Source organism: Trichosurus vulpecula, chromosome 1, assembly GCF_011100635.1.
Source record: "Trichosurus vulpecula isolate mTriVul1 chromosome 1, mTriVul1.pri, whole genome shotgun sequence".
Lineage (NCBI taxonomy): Eukaryota > Metazoa > Chordata > Mammalia > Diprotodontia > Phalangeridae > Trichosurus > Trichosurus vulpecula.
Genome location: NC_050573.1, coordinates 142,560,599 through 142,580,417, shown reverse-complemented (window position 1 = coordinate 142,580,417; position 19,819 = coordinate 142,560,599). Strand labels below are relative to the sequence as shown.

The following is a 19,819-nucleotide window of genomic DNA, read 5'->3' as shown; positions in this document are numbered from 1 at the left end:
TACTTTACTGGTCTACTTTTTTAACCAGTGCCAAGTAATTCTGATGATTCTTGTCATGCTTCTACTTCTGCATCACCCATTTAGCCTTTGCAAACTGACTTCTATCTGTACTATGCTTTCGAAACTCTTCTCCCTATGATTAATGACCTCTTGATTACCAAATCCAGAGGCCTTTTCTCATTCCTCTTTCTCCATGACCTCTGCAGCTTTCGATTTTCTTAACCACTTCTTTCCTCTTGGTGCCTTTTCCCCCCTCTGTGTCTGAGATACTACCTCTCTTGCTTTTTCTCCATCTCTTCTCTTCCTGACTCTTTCATTTCATTCAGTTCATTAGGATCTGTTTGGTAAGGCTCCATGCTTGATTTTCTCTTCTCTATACTTTATTTCTTGGCAATTTCATTTACTCCTTCTAATGCCTAAACTAACTTTTCTATGCACATGACTTTCACATTTCTCTCACTACTTGACCTTTCTCCCAAAGAACATCTTCAGTGGTATTAATCCGTGACCCTCCCTTCGTTGTGAGGTTCAGTCAGGAGAAAAATAGAAGAGACCTGCATTTATAATGAATGATTTATTTGGCTCACATACCTCCAACTAGCAATTATGGGAAGCAGGCTTGCAGCTTGCAATTTAGCTAAGATTCTCCACTTCTTCCGCAAATACAGGATTTCATATTCACTGGGACACATCAGTTAAAAGACATTTATTAAGCCCATGTTTTGTGTCATGAAGAGAAGGGGGAGAAAGGGAGTAAGCATTTATATGGTGCTAAGTATGTGCCAGGCATTGTGCTAAGCGATTTAGAGATATTATCTCATTTGATCTATCACTTAACAAACATTTATTCAACACTTACATTGTTCTGGTAACTGTGCTAATCACTGGAGATACAAAGAAAAGCAAAAACCTTGTTTCTGCCCTCAAATAGCTCATATTCTGACAGGGGAGACAACGTGGAAATAGCTATATACATTGTGAATGTGAAATAATCCCAGAGGGCAGGCACTTGGGGGGTTGGAGGGAGACTTGGGCTTGTCAGGGAAAGACCTCTTGAAGAAGGTGGGATTTGAGCTGAGTCTTGAAGGAAACAAAGAAAGCTAAGAGGCAGAAATGAAGAGAGAGCGTTCCAGTGCTGGGGGACAGCCAGTGTTTGAGGAAAAGCAAGTAGGTTCGTGTAGATGGATCTTATTGTGTGTGTGTGTGTGGAGAAGAGTAAAATATGAAAACCCTAGAAAGGTAGGAAGGGGTCAGGTTATGTATCAAGAGTTTTAAGTGCCAAACAAAGGACTTTACATTTGATCTTGGAAGTAACAGGCACTGAAGTTCATTGAATAGGGGTGGGCAACATATTCAGACTTAGACCTTAGAGAAATTACTTTGGCAGATCAGTGGAGGATGAATTGGAGTGGGGAGACAGTGGAGAAGTCAGTTAGAAGGCTATGATGAGGTGATAAGACCCTGAGCTGAAGTAGTTGCTGTGCAAGTAGAGACACAGGGAAATAAGAAAGTAGAAATGTGCAGATTATCAGTGAATTGGCTATATGGGGTGAATGAGAGTGAGGAGTTGGAGATGATACCAAGGTTGAGGGCATGAGTGACTGGGAGGAAGGTGGTGGTGCCCTTGACAGTAATAGGGAAGTTTGCAGTTGCTCAGTGCTGGATACTAAGACAGAGATCAAATAGTCCCTGACTTTGAAGAATTTATATTCTTTTTGGGGCAGACATGTTGCACATATAAATATATTCAGAATAAAAGGCAATTTGGGGAGGATCAGGAAAACCCTCATGTAGGAGGTAGCGTTTGAGCTGAGATTTAAAGGAATTTAGATATTCTGAGAGACAGAAGTGAGGAATTTGTTTCAGCCACGGCAGACAATCTGTACCACTGCACCTTGGTACAGGCACTAGAGATACGAGATGTAATATTTTTTGTGATGATCAATCAGCAAGAAGGTCACTTTTATTTCCACTTTCAACTGCCCTATTGCAGACTCTTATTACCACCTACTTAGTCAGTTTTAACAGCTAACAGGTCTTGCTGCTTCTAATTTCTCTAGGTTCTAAACTGCCCTTCACTTTATTGAATAATCTTCCTTATTTATTGATCTGATCAAATCATTGCTTTTTTTTCTTCAATGTCTTTGTAATGCCTACTACATAAAATTCAAACTCTGTACTGTGGAATTTAAGGCTTTCCCCACACCACCCTACTTCGTAGCTTTCTGTCTACCTCTTGTACCAGACCTACCTGCTTTTACTGACGCTGTTCCTATATGGGGATTTCTCCCTCCCAGTCCTCTGCGTACACACCCCCCATGCAGTTTGCCTTACGTGCTGTTTTCTTCCATATTCTTCACTGACAATGATTCTATCTTCTCCCCTCCCCCGTTTGGTGTAATGAGCTTTCACCTTGGACTTGAAATTGTACCTGGTACATACCTCTTATGAACTTATGAGAAAGGATATATAAAGTCTTTTGAAAACCTTAGAACACTATATAAATATTAGCCATTATTTGTCATTACTAAACTTTTTAAAGATACCTTTAACATACACACACATGCATGTACATCCACACATGTATAAATTTATCAGTTATTTCCTCCCCCTGTGATTCCTTCCTTTGTTTCTCTTTGTACATTTTCCAGTTAGATGATTAAGGTTGATGTGCGTGTATGCTCATCTTCTAATTCTGCTTTCTTCATTCAATCACAGAAAGCTAGAGCCAGAAGGGAACTTGGTGTTTCTAATTTTTCCACAATTTCAGATAATGCTGTATAAAAGTAATCTTTTTTTCCTTTTGATAATTTCTTAAGGCATGTGCCTAGTAATGGAATTGTTGGGAATGATTTTTAGAATTCTTGCATTGAATTGTCACATTGCTCTCCAGAAAGAATCTATTTGAAATTCAGTCATCAAGTGATGAATTTTGTGTCTTTACTTTTGTTAGTGTGGGGAGTTTTATAGGTGGTATTTCTGGTCTAATATGCATTTCTCTGATTATTGAACATTTTTTCTAGTAATTGGAAGATACAGATACTCTTTTGTAAATGCGTATTCCCATTGTCTCACTTTTTAATTATAGATATTTTATTTGTCCCATCCTCCATGAGGGTGGGAGCTGTGGTTTATTAATTAGTGGTGGTTGTATCCCCAGAGCCTGTCTGTTGAAATCGAGGGAGTAGAACCTTTTCAGGAAAAAAAAAAATGAGAGCACTGTAGTTAGCCTTCCTACCTGTTTCCCAGTTAAAGAGAAGATTGTTTTCTTGGGCCCATGGAAATGACCAAGTCCATGACTTGTTTTAGAATAAGGTTACCCTTTCCAGGGTACTGTGGGGAAGAGGTTCTGGAAGAAACATGGTATGATGGGAGGAACATCAGACTTAAGAGACCAGAAACCCTGGTTCTAGTCTTGATTTTTGCCTTAGCTGTTTGATCTCAGACAAATCATTTAACTTCTCTGAACCCTAGTTTCATCTTTAGTAAAATGAAGTAGTTAAAAAAATGATGGCTCAAGCTTCTTATAAGCACTGACATTTGAATCTTGCTCTCATAGGGAAGAACAGTTGTTCTGTCCTGGGAAAAAGTACAGTCTTGTTTCTTGGGAGCTCTTTGGTTGAAGATCTTTTAGTTTATTTGGTGCTGAGCTTTGAGGACCTTAAATTTAACTAGGTTCTGGGTTAACTAGATTATCAGAGCATCTACTGTTTATAAAATACTAAACTGGGTATTGTAGGAGATTAATATTAATAGCTGGGGATGAAACAAGGATGTCCATTATCACCCTTATTATTCAATCTGGTACTAGAAATGTTAGCTGTAGCAATAAGAGAAGAAAAAGAAATTGAAGGAATTAGAATAGGCAAAGAGGAAACTAAATTATCACTTTTTAGCAGATGATATGATGATTTCCTTAGAGAATCCCAGAGAATCAAGTAAAAAACTACTTGAAATAATAAACAACTTTAGCAAAGTTGGGGATATAAAATAAACCGAAATAAATCCTCAACATTCCTATACATTACTGACAAAGCCCAACAACAAGAGATAGAGAAATTCCATTCAAAGTTACTGTAGACACTGTAAAATATTTGGGAGTCTATCTGCCAAGACAAACCCAGGGCCTATATGAACATAATTACGAAACACTTTTCACACAAATAAAGTTAGATCTAAATAAATGGAAAAATATCAGTTGCTCATGGTTAGGCCAAGTTAATATAATAAAAATGACAATTTTACCTAAATTAATTTATTTCTTTAGTGCCGTACCAATCGAACTACTGAAAAATTATTTTACAGAGCTGCATAAAATAATAACAAAATTCATCTGGAAGAATAAGAGGTCTAGAATATCTAGGGAATTAATGAAAAGAAACACTAGGGAAGGTAGCCTAGCCATACTGGATATTAAACTGTACTATAAAGCAGCAGTCATCAAAACTACCTGGTACTGGCTAAGAAACAGAGTAGTAGATCAGTGGAATAGGTTAGGTACACAAGACGCAGTAGTCAACGACTATAGCAATCTACTCTTTGATAAACCGAAAGAATCCAGCTTCTGGGCTAAGAATTCACTATTTCACAAAAACTGCTGGGAAAATTGGAAAATGGTAGGGCAGAAACTGGGCATAGACCAACGTTTTACACCATATACCAAAATAAAGACAAAATGGGTCCATGATTTAGGTATAAAGGCTGATACTATAAGCAATTTGGGAGAACAAGGAATAGTTTGCCTATGGGAAAGGAAAGAATTTATGACACAAGAAGAGATAGAGAGCTTTACAAAATACAAAAGGATAATTTTATGTTAAATTGAAAAGTTTTTGTATAAACAAAGCCAATGCGACAAAGATTAGGAGGGAAGCAGAAAATTGGGAGAAAATCTTTACAACTAGTGTCACTGATAAAGGCCTCATCTCTAAAATATATAGGGGACTGAGCCAAATTTATAGGAATACCAGTCATTCCCCAATTGAGAAATGGTCAAAGGATATGAACAGGCAGTTTTCAGAGGCAGAAATTAAAGATATCTATAGGCATAGGAAAAAAATGCTCGAAATCATTACTGATTAGAGAAATGCAAATGAAAACAACTCTTAGGTACCACATCTCTCCTGTCAGATTGGCTAAAATGACAAAACAGGAAAATGATAAATGCTGGAGAGGATGTGGGAAAATTGGAACACTGTTACATTGTTGGTGGAGTTGTGAACTGATCCAGCCATTCTGGAGAGCAATTTGGAACTATGCCCAAAGGGCTGTAAAAATGTTCATACCTCTTGACCCAGCAATACCACTTCTAGGGTTGTATCCGAAAGAGATTACACAAATGGGAAAAGGACCCGTATGTACAAAAATATTTATAGCGGCTCTTTTTGTAGTAGCAAAGAATTGGAAATCAAGGGGATGCCCATCAATTGGGGAGTGGCTGAACACATTGTGGTATATGAAGGTAATGGAATACTATTGTGCTATAACAAATGGGGAAGATACAGACTTCATAATAACCTGAAAAGACCTACATGATATAATGCTGAGCGAGCGGAGCAGAACTAGGAGAACATTATGCACAACCGCAGATATATGGATTCTGGGATGACTAACCCTGATAGACTTAGCTCTTTCTCAGCAATACAAGGTTAAAACACAACTCCAAGGGACTCATGATGGAGCGAGCTATCTACATCCAGAGAAAGAACTGTGGAGTCTGAATGCAGGTTGAGGCAAACTGTTTGCTCTCCTTTTTTTCTTTGTTTTTTTTTTCTCTTTTGTTTTTGTTTTGTTTTGTTTCTTCTTTCTCATGATTCATTCCATTGGTCATAATTCTTCTTTACAACTTGACTATTGTGTAAATAAGTTCAATGTGAAGTTATATGTGGAAGATATATCGAATTCCATGCCGTCCTGGGGAGGGAGAGGGGGAAGAAAATCTGGAAATCAAAATCATGCGGAACTGAGTGTTGTAAACTAAAAATAAAAAATCTTAATTAAAGAAACATGTAAAAAATAAAAAAAATTATTAGCTGATATTTATCATGCTTTAAAGTTTGCAATGCATTTTACATACTTTATCTCATTTGATATACAGATGAGTAAGAAATAGTTCCTGTCCCTAAGGAGCTTATAATTTCATAAGATGATTAAGGCAAGTATAGAAGTAAGCAGTATATTATACTACTAATTGTTACTGGTATTATTATAGAGTTACAAAGTGCTGAGTAAGCTAAAAGAGAAAGATAAAAGGAAGTTCACACTCTAGGTTCAGAGGGTATGGGGCAATATCCAACATCATTTATTTATTAAATAGATTCCCTCAGCTAAAGCAAAGGGAGATGGTTCTCTGAGAATTTCCCTTCCCACCTCTGCAAAAAGTAGAGCTCAGGTTGACTGGGTTGGAAGGTAAATATATAAGCATAGTTCAGGGGTGGGGAACTTGTGAAGTTTAGATTCAGTCAAAGGGTTGCGCTTGAGGACCTAGAGGGCGCACAGGTTCCCCAACCTTGGTAGTCTTAGAAGGGAGAACTGGAGCATTCATCTCTTTGAATTTCCTAGTTACATAAGGGAGTGGAAACACATACTTAATCTGATTAAATCATATCCTATATAAACCTGCTAACCTCCCCTCTTCTTTTCTTCCTTCCCCATCCCCCCTCCAGAAAAAAGAAAGAAAGAAAAGAACTTTTCCAGAACTTCCAAAAAAAAAAAATGTGTTATACTTCCTATAGTAGTTGACTGGAACAAAAAATTTCCACTTTTGGAGACATTGCATCTTTAATATTTTAGTCCTTCCTTGTGTGAATCTGAGAGTCATAGATTTAAAAAAATATCATAGTGCCAACTGGATAGTGAGCTCTAGAATCACAGAATCTGAGAGTTGGGAAGCATATTAGAGATGATTTATTCCAGTCCACATCTAACAATTCCTCTACAGCATTTCTGACAGAGTCATCTGTCCTCCCTTGAAGCTCTCCAAAGTTCAGAAGGGGATTTGGATAGGGTCATTTTGTCACTGTGTTATTAGATTTAGTATATACTTAAAAGAAAATCCTATACATAACAAGTTCACATTTCATTTAAAGTGCTATTTTTTGTTCTTTGTATGTTGAAATATTTGTATTTTTTATTATTTATGTTTAACAGTCAACAACTAAAAATATTTTAAAAAAAGATGTCTGGTGATCTTGAAACTACTTACTACCTTCATAAGCAGTCCATTCTACTTCTGTACAGCTCTAGTTGTTCTCATTTTCTATCAAGCCTAGATCTACCTCTCTGAAATTTATTCCTTTTATCCCTCCCGTCTCTTGGGTTCATGCGGAAGAAGTCTAATCCCTGTACTAGCTGTCCATGGAATGCTTCAAATACATGCCCCTCCTTAAATCATCTTCCAGACTAAAGATCATTGGTTCCTTTTACCAGTCTTCATATGGCATTAACTACCAACCCCTTTCCATCCTAGGTTCTGCCTAGATGCCCTTCAGTTTATCAGTATCTTCCCTAAAATGCAGCACCCGGAATTGAATTCCAAGGCAGAGCAAAATCAGACTTTTTCTGACTAAATACCACTTTTAACTTCTTATATTTTCAAGTAAATTATTACTCTTGATTTTTTTAACCCACTTAAATCTTTTGCTCAGTGTCTTTCAGATAATAGTTATTTTTAAAGAAAATGAAAAAAAAATAGCCTTAATCACCCCTTAGAAGATTTAAAGTCAAGTCAGGAAGCATTTATTGAGTGCCTCCTCTGTTGTAGGGACTGTGTTAAGTGCTAGAGATAAAAAAAGGCAAAACCAGTTCCTGCTCTCAGTCTAATGGGGAGGCAACACGCAAACAACTATGTTGTTGAGGTGTTTCAGTTGTGTCCAGCTCTTTGTGACCCCATCTGGGGTTTTCTTGGCAAAGATACCCGAGTGATTCGCTATTTTTTTTCCAGTTCATGTCACAGAAGAAGAAAGTGAAGCCTACAGGGTTTAGTGACTTGCCCAGAGTCATACAGCTAGTGTCTGAGGCTGGATTTGAATTTAGGAAGATGAGTCTTCCTGACTCTAAGCCCAGTAACTCTTTCCACTGCACCACCTATCTGCCCCAAACAACTATTGTCATTTGACAGGGAAGACATTAGCATTAAGAGAGACTAGGAAAGGCTTCTTGGAAAAGGTGGCATTTTAACTGGGACTTCAAGGAAACTAAGGAAGCTAGGAGGTAGAGATGAAGAGGGAGAGAATTCCAGACATGGAAGATAGCTGGTGAAAATTTATATCAAGGAGGCTAGTGTCTCCCAAAATTTGTGATGGGGAGTAAGGTTTAAGAAGACTACACAGGTAGGAAGGGGCCAGATTATGGACAAGAGGGGTCTGAATGACAAATTGTCTGGGTAGGGTAGGCTATGCAGTTTTCAGGGCTGGGTAGGCCTCTGATGTTCTTATGAATAGCCTGATGGGATGTAAAAAATCATATGGGAGCATGCTGCACATAATGATGTGCCAAACATAATTTAACAATATTATTGTTAAGATTTCATAGCTAAACCTTACCATAAGATCCCTTACCCCACCTTAAATTGGTAGGCAGGTTCCCTAGCTCAGTAACTCCTCCCTGACTTAGTCTTATAGGGTTAGTGCTGCCATGAGTTTGGTGTCCTGGGGTCTACTGCTCATTCTCCATTGTTCAGCTTGCGCCCTTTTCCATTCAGCACTTCCTGTGCATGAAATTTTAGTTTGGCTTCACTTATCTCTCTTCCTGTGGACCTGACTCTCCCTTGTATGAGAGAAACGTATTTCCTAACGTTTTTCTGGAACCAGTGAACATGTGACCCAGGGTGCATATGAATATTGGTTGCTGATGCATGAGTTCAGTGAGATGTGTTGATTAAATTTAATTTTTTCCCAGTGGAAAAATGAAGTCTATTTGTCTTCGTGGTTCCAGCTGGGTGTTAGTGGAAAATGCACTGGCCCGAAAGTCAGGAAATTCTTTGTCTGCTACCAGAACTAAATAAGTGACCTTGGATAAGTTACTTTACCTCAAGGCTTGTTTCCTCATCTGTAGGATGAAAATATTGGACTAGTTGACTTTTGAGGCCCTTTTAACTTTCTTGGTCTATGATACTGTTTTCTCAAATTTGTGGACTGTAATTATTTGTATGAATATTTTGATGTAGTTTTATGTGTTGCTCCCATATAGGAAGTTTTGTTATTTCATAAATTTGGTACCTTAGGTTTTTCTATCTTTTATCTTATACTTAATCTATAGATTTTTCTTTAAACAGTCCCTTTCTTGGGGAATATATTTAATCAACATTTATTATTTAGAGACATTGACATTTTGTATATATTCAGACTGTGAAGTTCTTATACTAAGAAATGGATATAATTTAGGAATAAATTTTATATCATTGTGTCCTTTTTCTATTTCAGTATCAATCTTATTTTTGGAAAAATTCCTTGATAAGCATGAGTGAGTTCTGGCTTATATCAGCCCCTGGGGAGAAAACATGCCAGCAGACATGGGAGAAATTACATGCAGCAACAACCAAAAGTAATAATCTTTCTATTAATTCAAAGTTCAACATTCCTGACTTAAAGGTAAATGAATGAATGCATGCATGCATGAACTAAATGCATGCATTTAAAAGCTTTTATTAAAAATTTATCTTGGGCCAAGTATAGGGGATTCAAATAGAAAGCACACATCTCACTGTCAAGGAGCTTACATTCTAATTGGGGCATTGGGGGTTGAGGAGACACCTCACAAAAGGTCAACTGCAGGACAGATGGAAAGGCCCTGGGGGATGGAGTGCATATGTAGTGTGCAGTGCCAAGTGCTTCATTTTCTGAAATAGCCATATAGTATGAACGAATGTTCAGGCACTGTGCTAAACACTGGAGATACAACAAAAAGGTGAAAACAGTTCCCGCCCTCAAGGATCGCTCATTATAATGGAGAGACAACATTTACATGGATAGGTGTATACCAGATATGTAGAAAGTCAGTCAGCATTTATTAAATACCTACAACGTGCCATGCACTGTGCTAAGCTCTGGGGATGCAGAGAGAGACAAAAGATAGTCCTTGCTCTCAAGCGGCTCACAGTCTAACAAGGGAAGCAACATGCAAATGACTGTACCAACAAGATATATACAAGATAAATCAGAGATAATCAAAAGAAGGAAGTCACTGACCTAAGAGAGAAGGCACTAGCCTTAATGGGGGTTAAGAAAGCCTTCTTGTATGAAGTAGATTTTAGCTGGGACTTGAAGGAAGCCAAGGAGCAGAGGAGAGAAGGGAAAGCTACTTGTAAGGGACACCCAGTGAAGTACATAAAACCAGAAGACGGAATGTCATGTTGGAGCAAGAGCAGCGAGGCCCATGTTGCAGGGTATCCCCAGTGCTTAGCACAGTTCCTGCCACACAGTAGGTGCTTAAGAAATATTTATTGATTAATAGAAATAGAATGAAACTTAACATTGCTTTTTATCTTTATCTTTTAGGTTGGCACACTGGATGTTTTAGTTGGATTATCAGATGAATTAGCCAAACTGGATTCATTTGTGGAGGGGTAACTAGTTTTTTAATCTGCATATTACGGAGTAAAATAAGTCTTTGAAATTTTCGTCATTTAAGTTTAACAGTATATAATGCTCACCTAGAAAATTTGGAAAGTGCTTATTTTTTTAATACACAAATTAAAATGAAAGGCTACCAGCAAAGACCATTTTAGTAAAGCTTTATTTCACATATAATTCTTTGAATTCTGAACTTCAGAATTATACTGTAACTTTGGGTTAGGTGAACTGAGAATTACAAAGAAGTCTCTATTAACCTTACACACCTATCCTTTTATGAATTAGCAGAACCATTGTCTAGAACTTCTGTGATTTCTCGGTCATCTCTTGGGATCCATAGTCTTTCAGGATTACCTATTCTTGCAAGGTATTGGGGGTTTTAGTTTAATAGGCAGCATTTTAAAAATTCAGAACAAGAACATTATACCCTGGTCCTGAACAGTTATAGCTATCACCCAGGCATTTTTTTTTTCCTGAGAGAAAGGGTAGTTCTGTTCATTTTGTTAACTTTCTGTAGTTATCCCTTTTTGGATGAGCAGAGCTAGTGAAGGTGTCTATTCCCAACTGCCATGACTTCCTCGTCTACAGAAAATATACCCTTGTTCTCCAGGCTTCAAAAAATTTTATAAGTCTGCTGAGCAACCAAGGCTATTAATGATAAAGAAACAGTTCAATAGCAAATCTGATTCTTAAAAACAAAAAGTAAATCACCTAACAGGCCACGTAGTAATGGAAATAGCATTGGTTTTTCTACTATCTGACTTTCAGTTCTGGCACTAACACTTAATACCTGAGGGATACTAACCAGATTTTAAGATCCATTAGAGTAAGCACCATGCCTCATATCACTTTGTATGCCATAGTACCTAAAAAAAAGTTTCTTATGCCTGAATTTAATTCAGCTTACTTCAACTAACATTTATTAAGTGATCATTAAAGTGTTTCTTAAATTAATGAATCATTTAATAATTCTTCATCCTTCACTTTTTAAAAAATTTACTTATTTTTAATTTATGGAATAAAGTATTTCCATAATATAGTATAATAAAAAAAGGTAATTGCACCTGAAACTGCAAATTCTTACCAACTTTGCTCTATGATTCTTGAATGGTCTCAGAGCCATCCAAAGAGGTTAGATAATTCATCGGAGATAGAGCTAGAACTGGAAGTTTCTCCTGCCCAACAGTTCAGTGCTCTTTCTTTCTAGAAAAGATACCTCTCCTACTGGCCTTCTACCTTCTTTACTTTTCCACTAATAGCAGACACCTTAGCTAATGTCCCTTTATTGTTCATCTTTATGTATTCTTAAAACTTTAGTTCATGATTGCATCAGATCCAGAAATTTACTTGTAAGAAAAATCAAAGCAAAAATCACATGGTCCATCTTACCCTTGAAATAGAGTTTGTAGAAGGTAAGAGATAGATTTATATATCATGTTGTCCATTATGGGCACTGCCATATTAAAAGAAGACATGTGATTTATGATTATGTTGTCATTATATAAGTTTATCATTTTAAGTCTTATTTGTACTGTCTTTATTTTTCTAAAATAATTACCTTTATTTGGGTTTGTTTTTTCCTCACCAAGAGTTGTTAAGAAAGTGGCCCAATATATGTCTGATGTACTAGAAGATAGTAGAGATAAAGTTCAAGAAAACCTGTTGGCCAATGGAGGTAAGCCAAGGATTTTACACATACTGCTTCATAAATTAGTTACGAATCATTATACTTAAAAAGCAGATGATGAAGTTAGCATGCAACATACGTATATATCCTATACATAGTTGATTGTTAAAAGAATTTAGATGAATGGGCCAAATTATGCCCCTTGAAATTTAACTACTTAAAATGGATATCACAGAAAATGTTCCCTATGAATGCTTTTATACCTTTCCTCTGCCTATTTAAAAGTAAAACTCAGGTTGTGTTTGAAAGAGCAAAGTGAAATGCCTCTTCATGGTCCTGATTCAACACTCAGTACTTAACTGTTACTTATTCAAGATATACAATACTATCTGTGTCTAAAAGTGTAAAACTATTCTTAGCCTGAGGGGAGCTGCATGTCACACTTTGGGCTTCACCAAAGGCCAACCAGCTACATATAGCAGGTAGGCCAAATCTGTCCCCACTGTGTTTAAAAATGTTAAAATTGTTCTTGGCTAGCAGCAAGCCGATTTAGCCAGTGAGTTCGCTGACCCTTGTGCTAGGTCGTGGAGATACAAAAGTAAAATACATCTTGCCCTCATGGAATTTACAGTTTAATAGGCGTTCTTCTGTCGTATTAAGATAAGTGATTGTGCTTAAAATCTGATATTCTCTAACTTAATTTCTTCTTTACCAGTGTAGATACTTAATTTATCCTCTGCTACAAAGATACCTTGGCTAAAATGTTGGCTCTCTATTTCTAGAGATAGATGGATTTGTTAGTAGAGGGGAAAGGAATAGATTGGAAAGGAAGTACATGGAACAGGGTGGGCATCATTGGAAACTTATGGGAGGAAGAGAGTGGACTGTCTATAATTGTTTTGGTTGGTTAAGGTAATTTGGTAAAGAGGGGCCACAAGCTACCCAGGGCCTACTTTTTGAGACTATATCTTATGATAAATATCTTGTTTATGATTCTACTTCACCTGCCTAGGGCTTATCATAAAAAAAGACTTGTCAGCAGATTAAAAGATGTCTTTTTGGATTATTAATAAATAGTTAATAGGGTAGTAATTAATGGGGCCTTAGGTAAAATGGAGAAGCCATGTAATTAGTTTGTTATGAGATTGGAATCCTGATTTCTGCATTTTTTTAAGTGTACTTAAATAATAATTTATGGTAATGAAATATGTGTTTTCTGTTAACTTTCTCAGATCCCTTTTTCTTATTACGATAATGAATATTAAGCTTCTTAAAGTTTCTTTGTTGAATTTAGTAGCTAAATTTAACTTATTCCTACCTTTCAGTTGACTTGGTTACATACATAACAAGGTTCCAGTGGGATATGGCCAAGTATCCGATCAAGCAGTCACTGAAAAATATTTCTGAAATAATTGCCAAGGTAAGATCAGAGTAAAGAGAGAGGACTTTAAAAATTTTATTTATCATATAGATGACTAACTGTGATACCTTTTTGTCAAATTAATTTGCTCATGTCACTGATTGAAATGCTAAATAACATTATGACTAAAGAACGATTATATTTCTATTTCATCATATGAAAGTACATAAAAATATACTTTTCCTGTCTTTGTTCAGGCTACATGGTATGTTCAGTAAGTGTAATTTTTGCTTCTATTGTAAATTACCAGCTAAATCCTAAAAATCTTTAAAAATACATGAAGAAATATTACTGAAATTGTCTCTAAAATAAATGGTTTCCTAGAAGATTTCCCCAGAAATTTCAGTGAGGAAGGTAGTTAAGAAAGAATCAAGAAGAATTTAACTCAAGTTCCCTTAGTATTTTAGTAAAAATGAACAGTTTAGTGTTTCATCTAAAATAGGTCCCTCATGTGTTGATAATAAGTAGCTAGCATTTTCTTTATATAAGACCACACTATGTTTAAAGAGGCACTTTATAAAACATGAAAATAGATACCTCCCTCTATGGTCAACTCTGTTGTTTCTATGGGAATTATCCACTTTGTGAACTGTTCATGGCAAATTTGTCTCCCAAGCTGGCTTCTCCTTGTCATACTTCTGTTTTGGTTCCCGTTAAACATCCCTGACCTTTGGTTAGTATATACCCAGTGTATGAAACAGATTTTATTATCAGCTTGAGAGACACATAATCCAAGAGGTAAATATACCAGAAGAAAAGGTATAGAATAAATTCGGAAACCAAAAAGAAAATTGGGGGCAGGGGGGAATTTTTTTAATGGACCAGTTTTCTCTTTGGTTACCATAATATAGTATTTAATTAAGTTGGGAAAATTTATATAATCGACAAAAGAAAAGGAGATAATAATAACAAGGGGCATAATTCTTCAGGAACCAAATTTTGGTAGACTTGAATCAACTTTTTGTTATTGGGATCAATTGGTCTATCATATTCAATGCTCTTGAGGCATTAAATCTATTTGCAAACTTGTAATTGTACACAGTGGAACTTTAGTAATGCCATAGTGGGTACTTAGGATTTTAGACAAAGTGTGTTTTAGAAAAAGCTGTGTTTTTTTTTTTTCCAAACCCTCCTCATTGGGACCATCCTAGCATTTTAGCCAGGTGGTTGTTTTTTTTTTCCTTCAGGATATCGACTAGGATTAAATTCAAAGTGATAGGTCTTTTAATTTGACAAAATCCATATTGAAAAAATTTTGCTTCATAGCATATGAATGATGCAAAGTACAAGTCCATTTAAAGCAATTTTAATAGAATGCTTAAGTATTTTGCTTAATATACATAAAGAACTTGTTAAATTTGGCCTTTTTTTAGCTTGTGAAAACATCCAGGATAGGGATTATTTGCAGAAAATTTCATATTCATTATCACAGTAGTCAGTAGATTCTAAATTTGATGGCAATAGCTACAAATAAAGTAGGGGAAATAAAACTTGATGTAAATTAAGAGTAGAAAAATTGCCCTGGAGAACAACTGTAATTATGACCATAGTGCCTCTCAATACCTGGTTACTGCAGGTATATTGAACACCCTTCTTCCTCTTGCATAGAAGATAATAGAAGCAAATCTTCTTTTTGAATGCTGAACCAGTGGGTTGTTGAAAGCAGTGGCAGGAACTTTCTGTTTTTGTGTTAGTGTTTCAACAATCCGACTAGTAGCTGTTGTGGGGATGAAAGACCAGCACAAGCCCAAAAACAAGCACGCTACGAGCATGTTGCAAAAGCCCAGGTTCTTTTGATCTGCTTTACTAAGGAAAGCAACGTTAAGGGGTTAACAAGCTTACTTTAATTTGGCGTACAAATACCATTCACTTAGTTCAGGGGTAAAAGCCAGCGCCCTGAACTTCAGTGCAAAATACAAACAAATTACAAACATTGACAGACAGACCAAATAAAATTCATAGTTACCAACATCTGAGTTCAGCCTGGGAGCTCAAAACAAGGGCTGGCCCAGAGTCATGAGCATCACCACCACGGCTGTGGGTCAGAGCTCCAAAAAAGAGAAAGCTAACCCCTGGTTTTATATCTTTTTCAGGGTCAAGGGTGAGTCACAAATGTTACTCACCCACATGACCCAAAATTGTCACAAAGATGGGACTTAAATCCACGTGGTCTAAAGGCCTCTGATGTCCCAAACATGCCACTCAAACCCTTGTAAACTAGGCCCTCCCCTGGGGCAAGGAGGTCACTAAGGACTCCCAATCTAATCAAGGAAAGAAAGGCCAAACTCTTGAAGGGCACTTGGTCGAACTGAGTGCTAAGAGCCCATTTTGTTTGCCAGCACAGTTAGACAGAGCCAGGACATTTAGGCATTTCAGAGGGTGGCAGTTACTGACATCAAAGGAAAAGGAGAAAGGTGTCCCTGACTTCACTTATTGTTAGTAACTTGTCATAATTGACACATTTGTGTCTGATTAGGATAGAATGATAGAGGTTAGAGAACATTGAGGCTGCCTGCCTCATTTTACAAATCTGAGGAAACTGAGTCACAGACATGTGTAGTTCATTTTAGAATGTATCCATTACTGACTAGTTTTTAAAATGCAGTCCTATTGTATGATTTTTTTTCCTTCTGTCTGGTTTAAGTGACTAAAGTACATTTGTCCTTTTGCTAAAATTATAATGGTGGAATGAAATCACATGATCATTGAGTCAGACCTTGGTGGTCAGATGAATTGTCTGCTTATGTTTTTCCCTCACGATTTTGGATTCACTCTGGGACAAAGTTAATCATTTTTGTGACATTTGCAAATGGCAATTAACCATACTTTCTCAATTTCACTGAGGCCGTGTCCTAAGGTAACTTGAGGCAATAATACTGTATCATTATGACAGAATTTTTCTAAATGATCTATTTTGGAAACATTGTTTAGCCTTTTAGTAACTTTTAGCTAATAATATGCTTTTAAAATGTTACAGGAAATGAATTGTCCACTTTGTTTATGGAATAAAAATATTACAGTATTTCTGCTTAAGAGGAAACTAGGTATCTGGCTCCGAATTCTTTAATGGTACTTAGGTGTAAAAACAAGAATTTTGCTGATTAAATTTCAACTTTTTTTTCCTATTTGATTTTTGAAGGGAGTAAATCAAATTGATAATGACTTGAAAGCCCGAGCATCTGCATATAATAATCTGAAAGGCAGTCTTCAGAATTTGGAAAGAAAGAATGCGTAAGCCTGCTTATTCTTTATTTGAATGTAAACAATTGGTGGAGCATTACAGAGAGTATTGAAATAGACACGGTCACTCTCCAGTAAGCTCAGTTTTCATATTTCCATTACCAAGATGGTGTTATTTTGACTAATGTAGAAAACTTATTAAGAGAATTTTTTACAGAATTCATGAAAGCTAAAAGAGATGAAGGTAAGGTTTATGGTGCTTATTTAATAAATGATATATTTAAAGTCAGCAGTGATAGAGATTTTACAGGTAAACTGTGTAGTTATTGTCACTGAAAACTTCACGTGTCTATTGAATTTTAATAAATAAAATGTTTTAAATGTACAAGTATTTGCCACTTAAATGACTCCTATAGTATAATTTTGTGTAAAGTGAGAAAATGCTGGATACAGTAGTTCATACCTATAATCTCTGCCAATCTCAGTCAGTTCAGGCATTCTGAGCTTCAGTGGGCTAAGCCGATTGGGTCTCTGCATTAAGTTTAGCATTGGCATGGTGAACCCCCAGGAAAAGGAAGTCACTAGGTTGCCTTTTTTGTTGTTCGTTCATTTTGGTCAAGTCTGACTCTTTGTGATCCTATTTTGGGGTTTTCTTGGCAAAGATACTGGAGTGGTTTGCCATTTCCTTCTCAAGCTCATTTTGCAGAGGAGGAAACTGAGGGAAATAGGGTTAAGTTACTTGCCCAGAGTCAAGCAACTAATAAGTTTTGGAGGCCAGATTTAAACTCAGAAAGATGACTCTTCCTAATTCCAAATCCAAATCCACTTTGCCACCTACCTGCCTATCAGGTTGCCTAAGAGAGGACAAATTGGCCCAGGTCAGAAATCAAATAGATCCAAGCTCCACATTGATGTGAGAGAGATCAGTTATCTAGTAGCCCATGGGCTTCCAGGCTGGGTGAGATGACCCAGTCTTTCTTTTTTTTTTTTTTTTCTGTTTTGCCCTTTTTGGAGAGGGGAAGGAAAGGCAATTGGGGTTAAATGACTTGTCCAAGGTCACATAGCTAGTTAGTGTCAAGTGTCTGCGGCCAGATTTGAACTCAGGTCCTTCTGACTCCAGGGCCAGTGCTCTATTCACTGCACCACCTAGCTGCCCCAACCTAGTCTTTTAAAAAACAATAATAATAAAGTGAGAAATTCTTTTGTAAGGCAAATAACCGACAAACCAGATGAACTGAAACCGGTTCATACTTTTATGAATGAAGATTTTTGCAATGAAGTAAATCTGTATGTTTTTTTTTTTTACCAAATAGTATATTTATTTATTTATTTATTTAAAATTTATTTAACATATTTAGTTTTCAGCACTGATTTTCACAAGAGTTTGAATTACAAATTTTCTCCCCTTTCTACCCTCCCACCCACTCCAAGATGGCGTATATTCTGGTTGCCCTGTTCCCCAGTCAGCCCTCCCCTCTGTCACCCCACTCCCCTCCCATCCCCTTTTCCCTTCCTTTCTTGTAGGGCAAGATGAATTTCTACACCCCATTGTCTGTGTATCTTATTTTCTAGTTGCATGCAAAAACATTTTTGTTTGTTTTTGAACATCTGTTTTTAAAACTTTGAGTTCCAAATTCTCTCCCCTCTTCCCTTCCCACCCACCCTCCCTAAGAAGTCAACATAGGCCACATGTGTATCATTATGTATAACCCTTCCACAATACTCATGTTGTGAAAGACTAACTATATTTTGCTCCTTCCCAACCCATCACCCTTTATTGAATTTTCTCCCTTGACCCTGTCCCCTTTCGAAAGTGTTTGTTTTTGACTACCTCCACCCCCATCAGCCCTCCCCTCCATCATCCCCCCCCCTTTATTTTTATCTTCTTCCCTCTTCTTTCCTGTGGGGTAAGATTCCCCATTGGATATGTATGGTATTCCCTCCTTAGGCCAAATCTGATGAGAGCAAGGTTCACTCATTCCCCCCTCATCCGCCCTCTCCCCTCCTCCCACAGAACTGCTTGCTCTTGCCTCCTTTATGCGAGATAATCCACCCCATTCTATCTCTCCTTATCTCCCTCTCTCAGTATGTTCCTCTCTCATCCCTTAATTTGATTTTATTTCTTTTAGATATCTTCCCTTCATCTTCAACAAATCTGTATGTTTTTAACCTTTGTTTATTTGTGTGTGCTGTGAGTGTAATTGTTATCTTAGAGACTTGATAGACCCGAGTTACATGAATAGGTGCAGTAGACGACATAGTTAATTTTGGTGGGAGGGAAGGATCAGGAGGAAATTTCCAATAGTGAAAAGCCATGACTTAAAGATATGAATTAAATAATTATTTGAAATGGGAAGTGATTGTTTATTAGATTAATTGACTAAGACACAATTGTATGGAGTATGCAGATGTACTTTAGAACAGGGATTCCTAACCTGTGGTTTGTAAACTTATTTTTAAAGAATATTGCAATAACTGTACTTAAGTATAATTGGCTTCTTCTGTAATCCTATACATTTTATTTCATGCATTTAGAAACCCTATTCTGAGACGTACATAGGCTTTACCAGACTGCCAAAGGGTCTGTGACTTAAAAAAAAAAAAAAGAGTTAACCCTTGCTTTAGAGGGGGGAAAATGTTGTAAATGTTTGCTTTGGTGTTTATTACACAAATGTGGTGGAATGAAGTATTATAAAAACAAATTAAAGCTACCAGTGTTTAACTTGAAGCACCTGTCAATCAAGAGGATACCTTGTACAAATGAAGAATAAAGGGTAAAATAAAAACAAAGTTGAGAGGAGTGCTGAGATAAAAAAAAAAATTGGTTATAATTGTAATTCTCAGGCTACATTTTTGCTAATTGCTCTTTGTTAAAATAGTAACTATAGCTTCAGTAGAATGTTAGCCACAGTAACAAGAAATGATATAAACAATGTTATTTCCTTATTTCTGTTAGTTTTATATGTGCATGTTTCCAACTTTAATGAGTAGTTTCCTCTTCTTCCCTCCTGCCTTTTCTTT

The 19,819-nt window shown here is 36.7% G+C and overlaps 1 protein-coding gene across 1 annotated transcript in view; it reads left to right on the top strand.

The window, feature by feature from the left end:
- Positions 1 to 19,819, top strand: part of ATP6V1C1 (ATPase H+ transporting V1 subunit C1) — a 63,193-nt gene that overhangs the window by 21,571 nt on the left and 21,803 nt on the right. The window contains exons 2-6 of the mRNA XM_036736409.1: positions 9,423 to 9,590; positions 10,497 to 10,564; positions 12,161 to 12,246; positions 13,524 to 13,618; positions 16,758 to 16,849. Coding sequence (XP_036592304.1) covers positions 9,459 to 9,590; positions 10,497 to 10,564; positions 12,161 to 12,246; positions 13,524 to 13,618; positions 16,758 to 16,849 — 473 coding nt within the window. The 5' untranslated portion in view covers positions 9,423 to 9,458. The remainder of the gene's footprint in view (positions 1 to 9,422; positions 9,591 to 10,496; positions 10,565 to 12,160; positions 12,247 to 13,523; positions 13,619 to 16,757; positions 16,850 to 19,819) is intronic.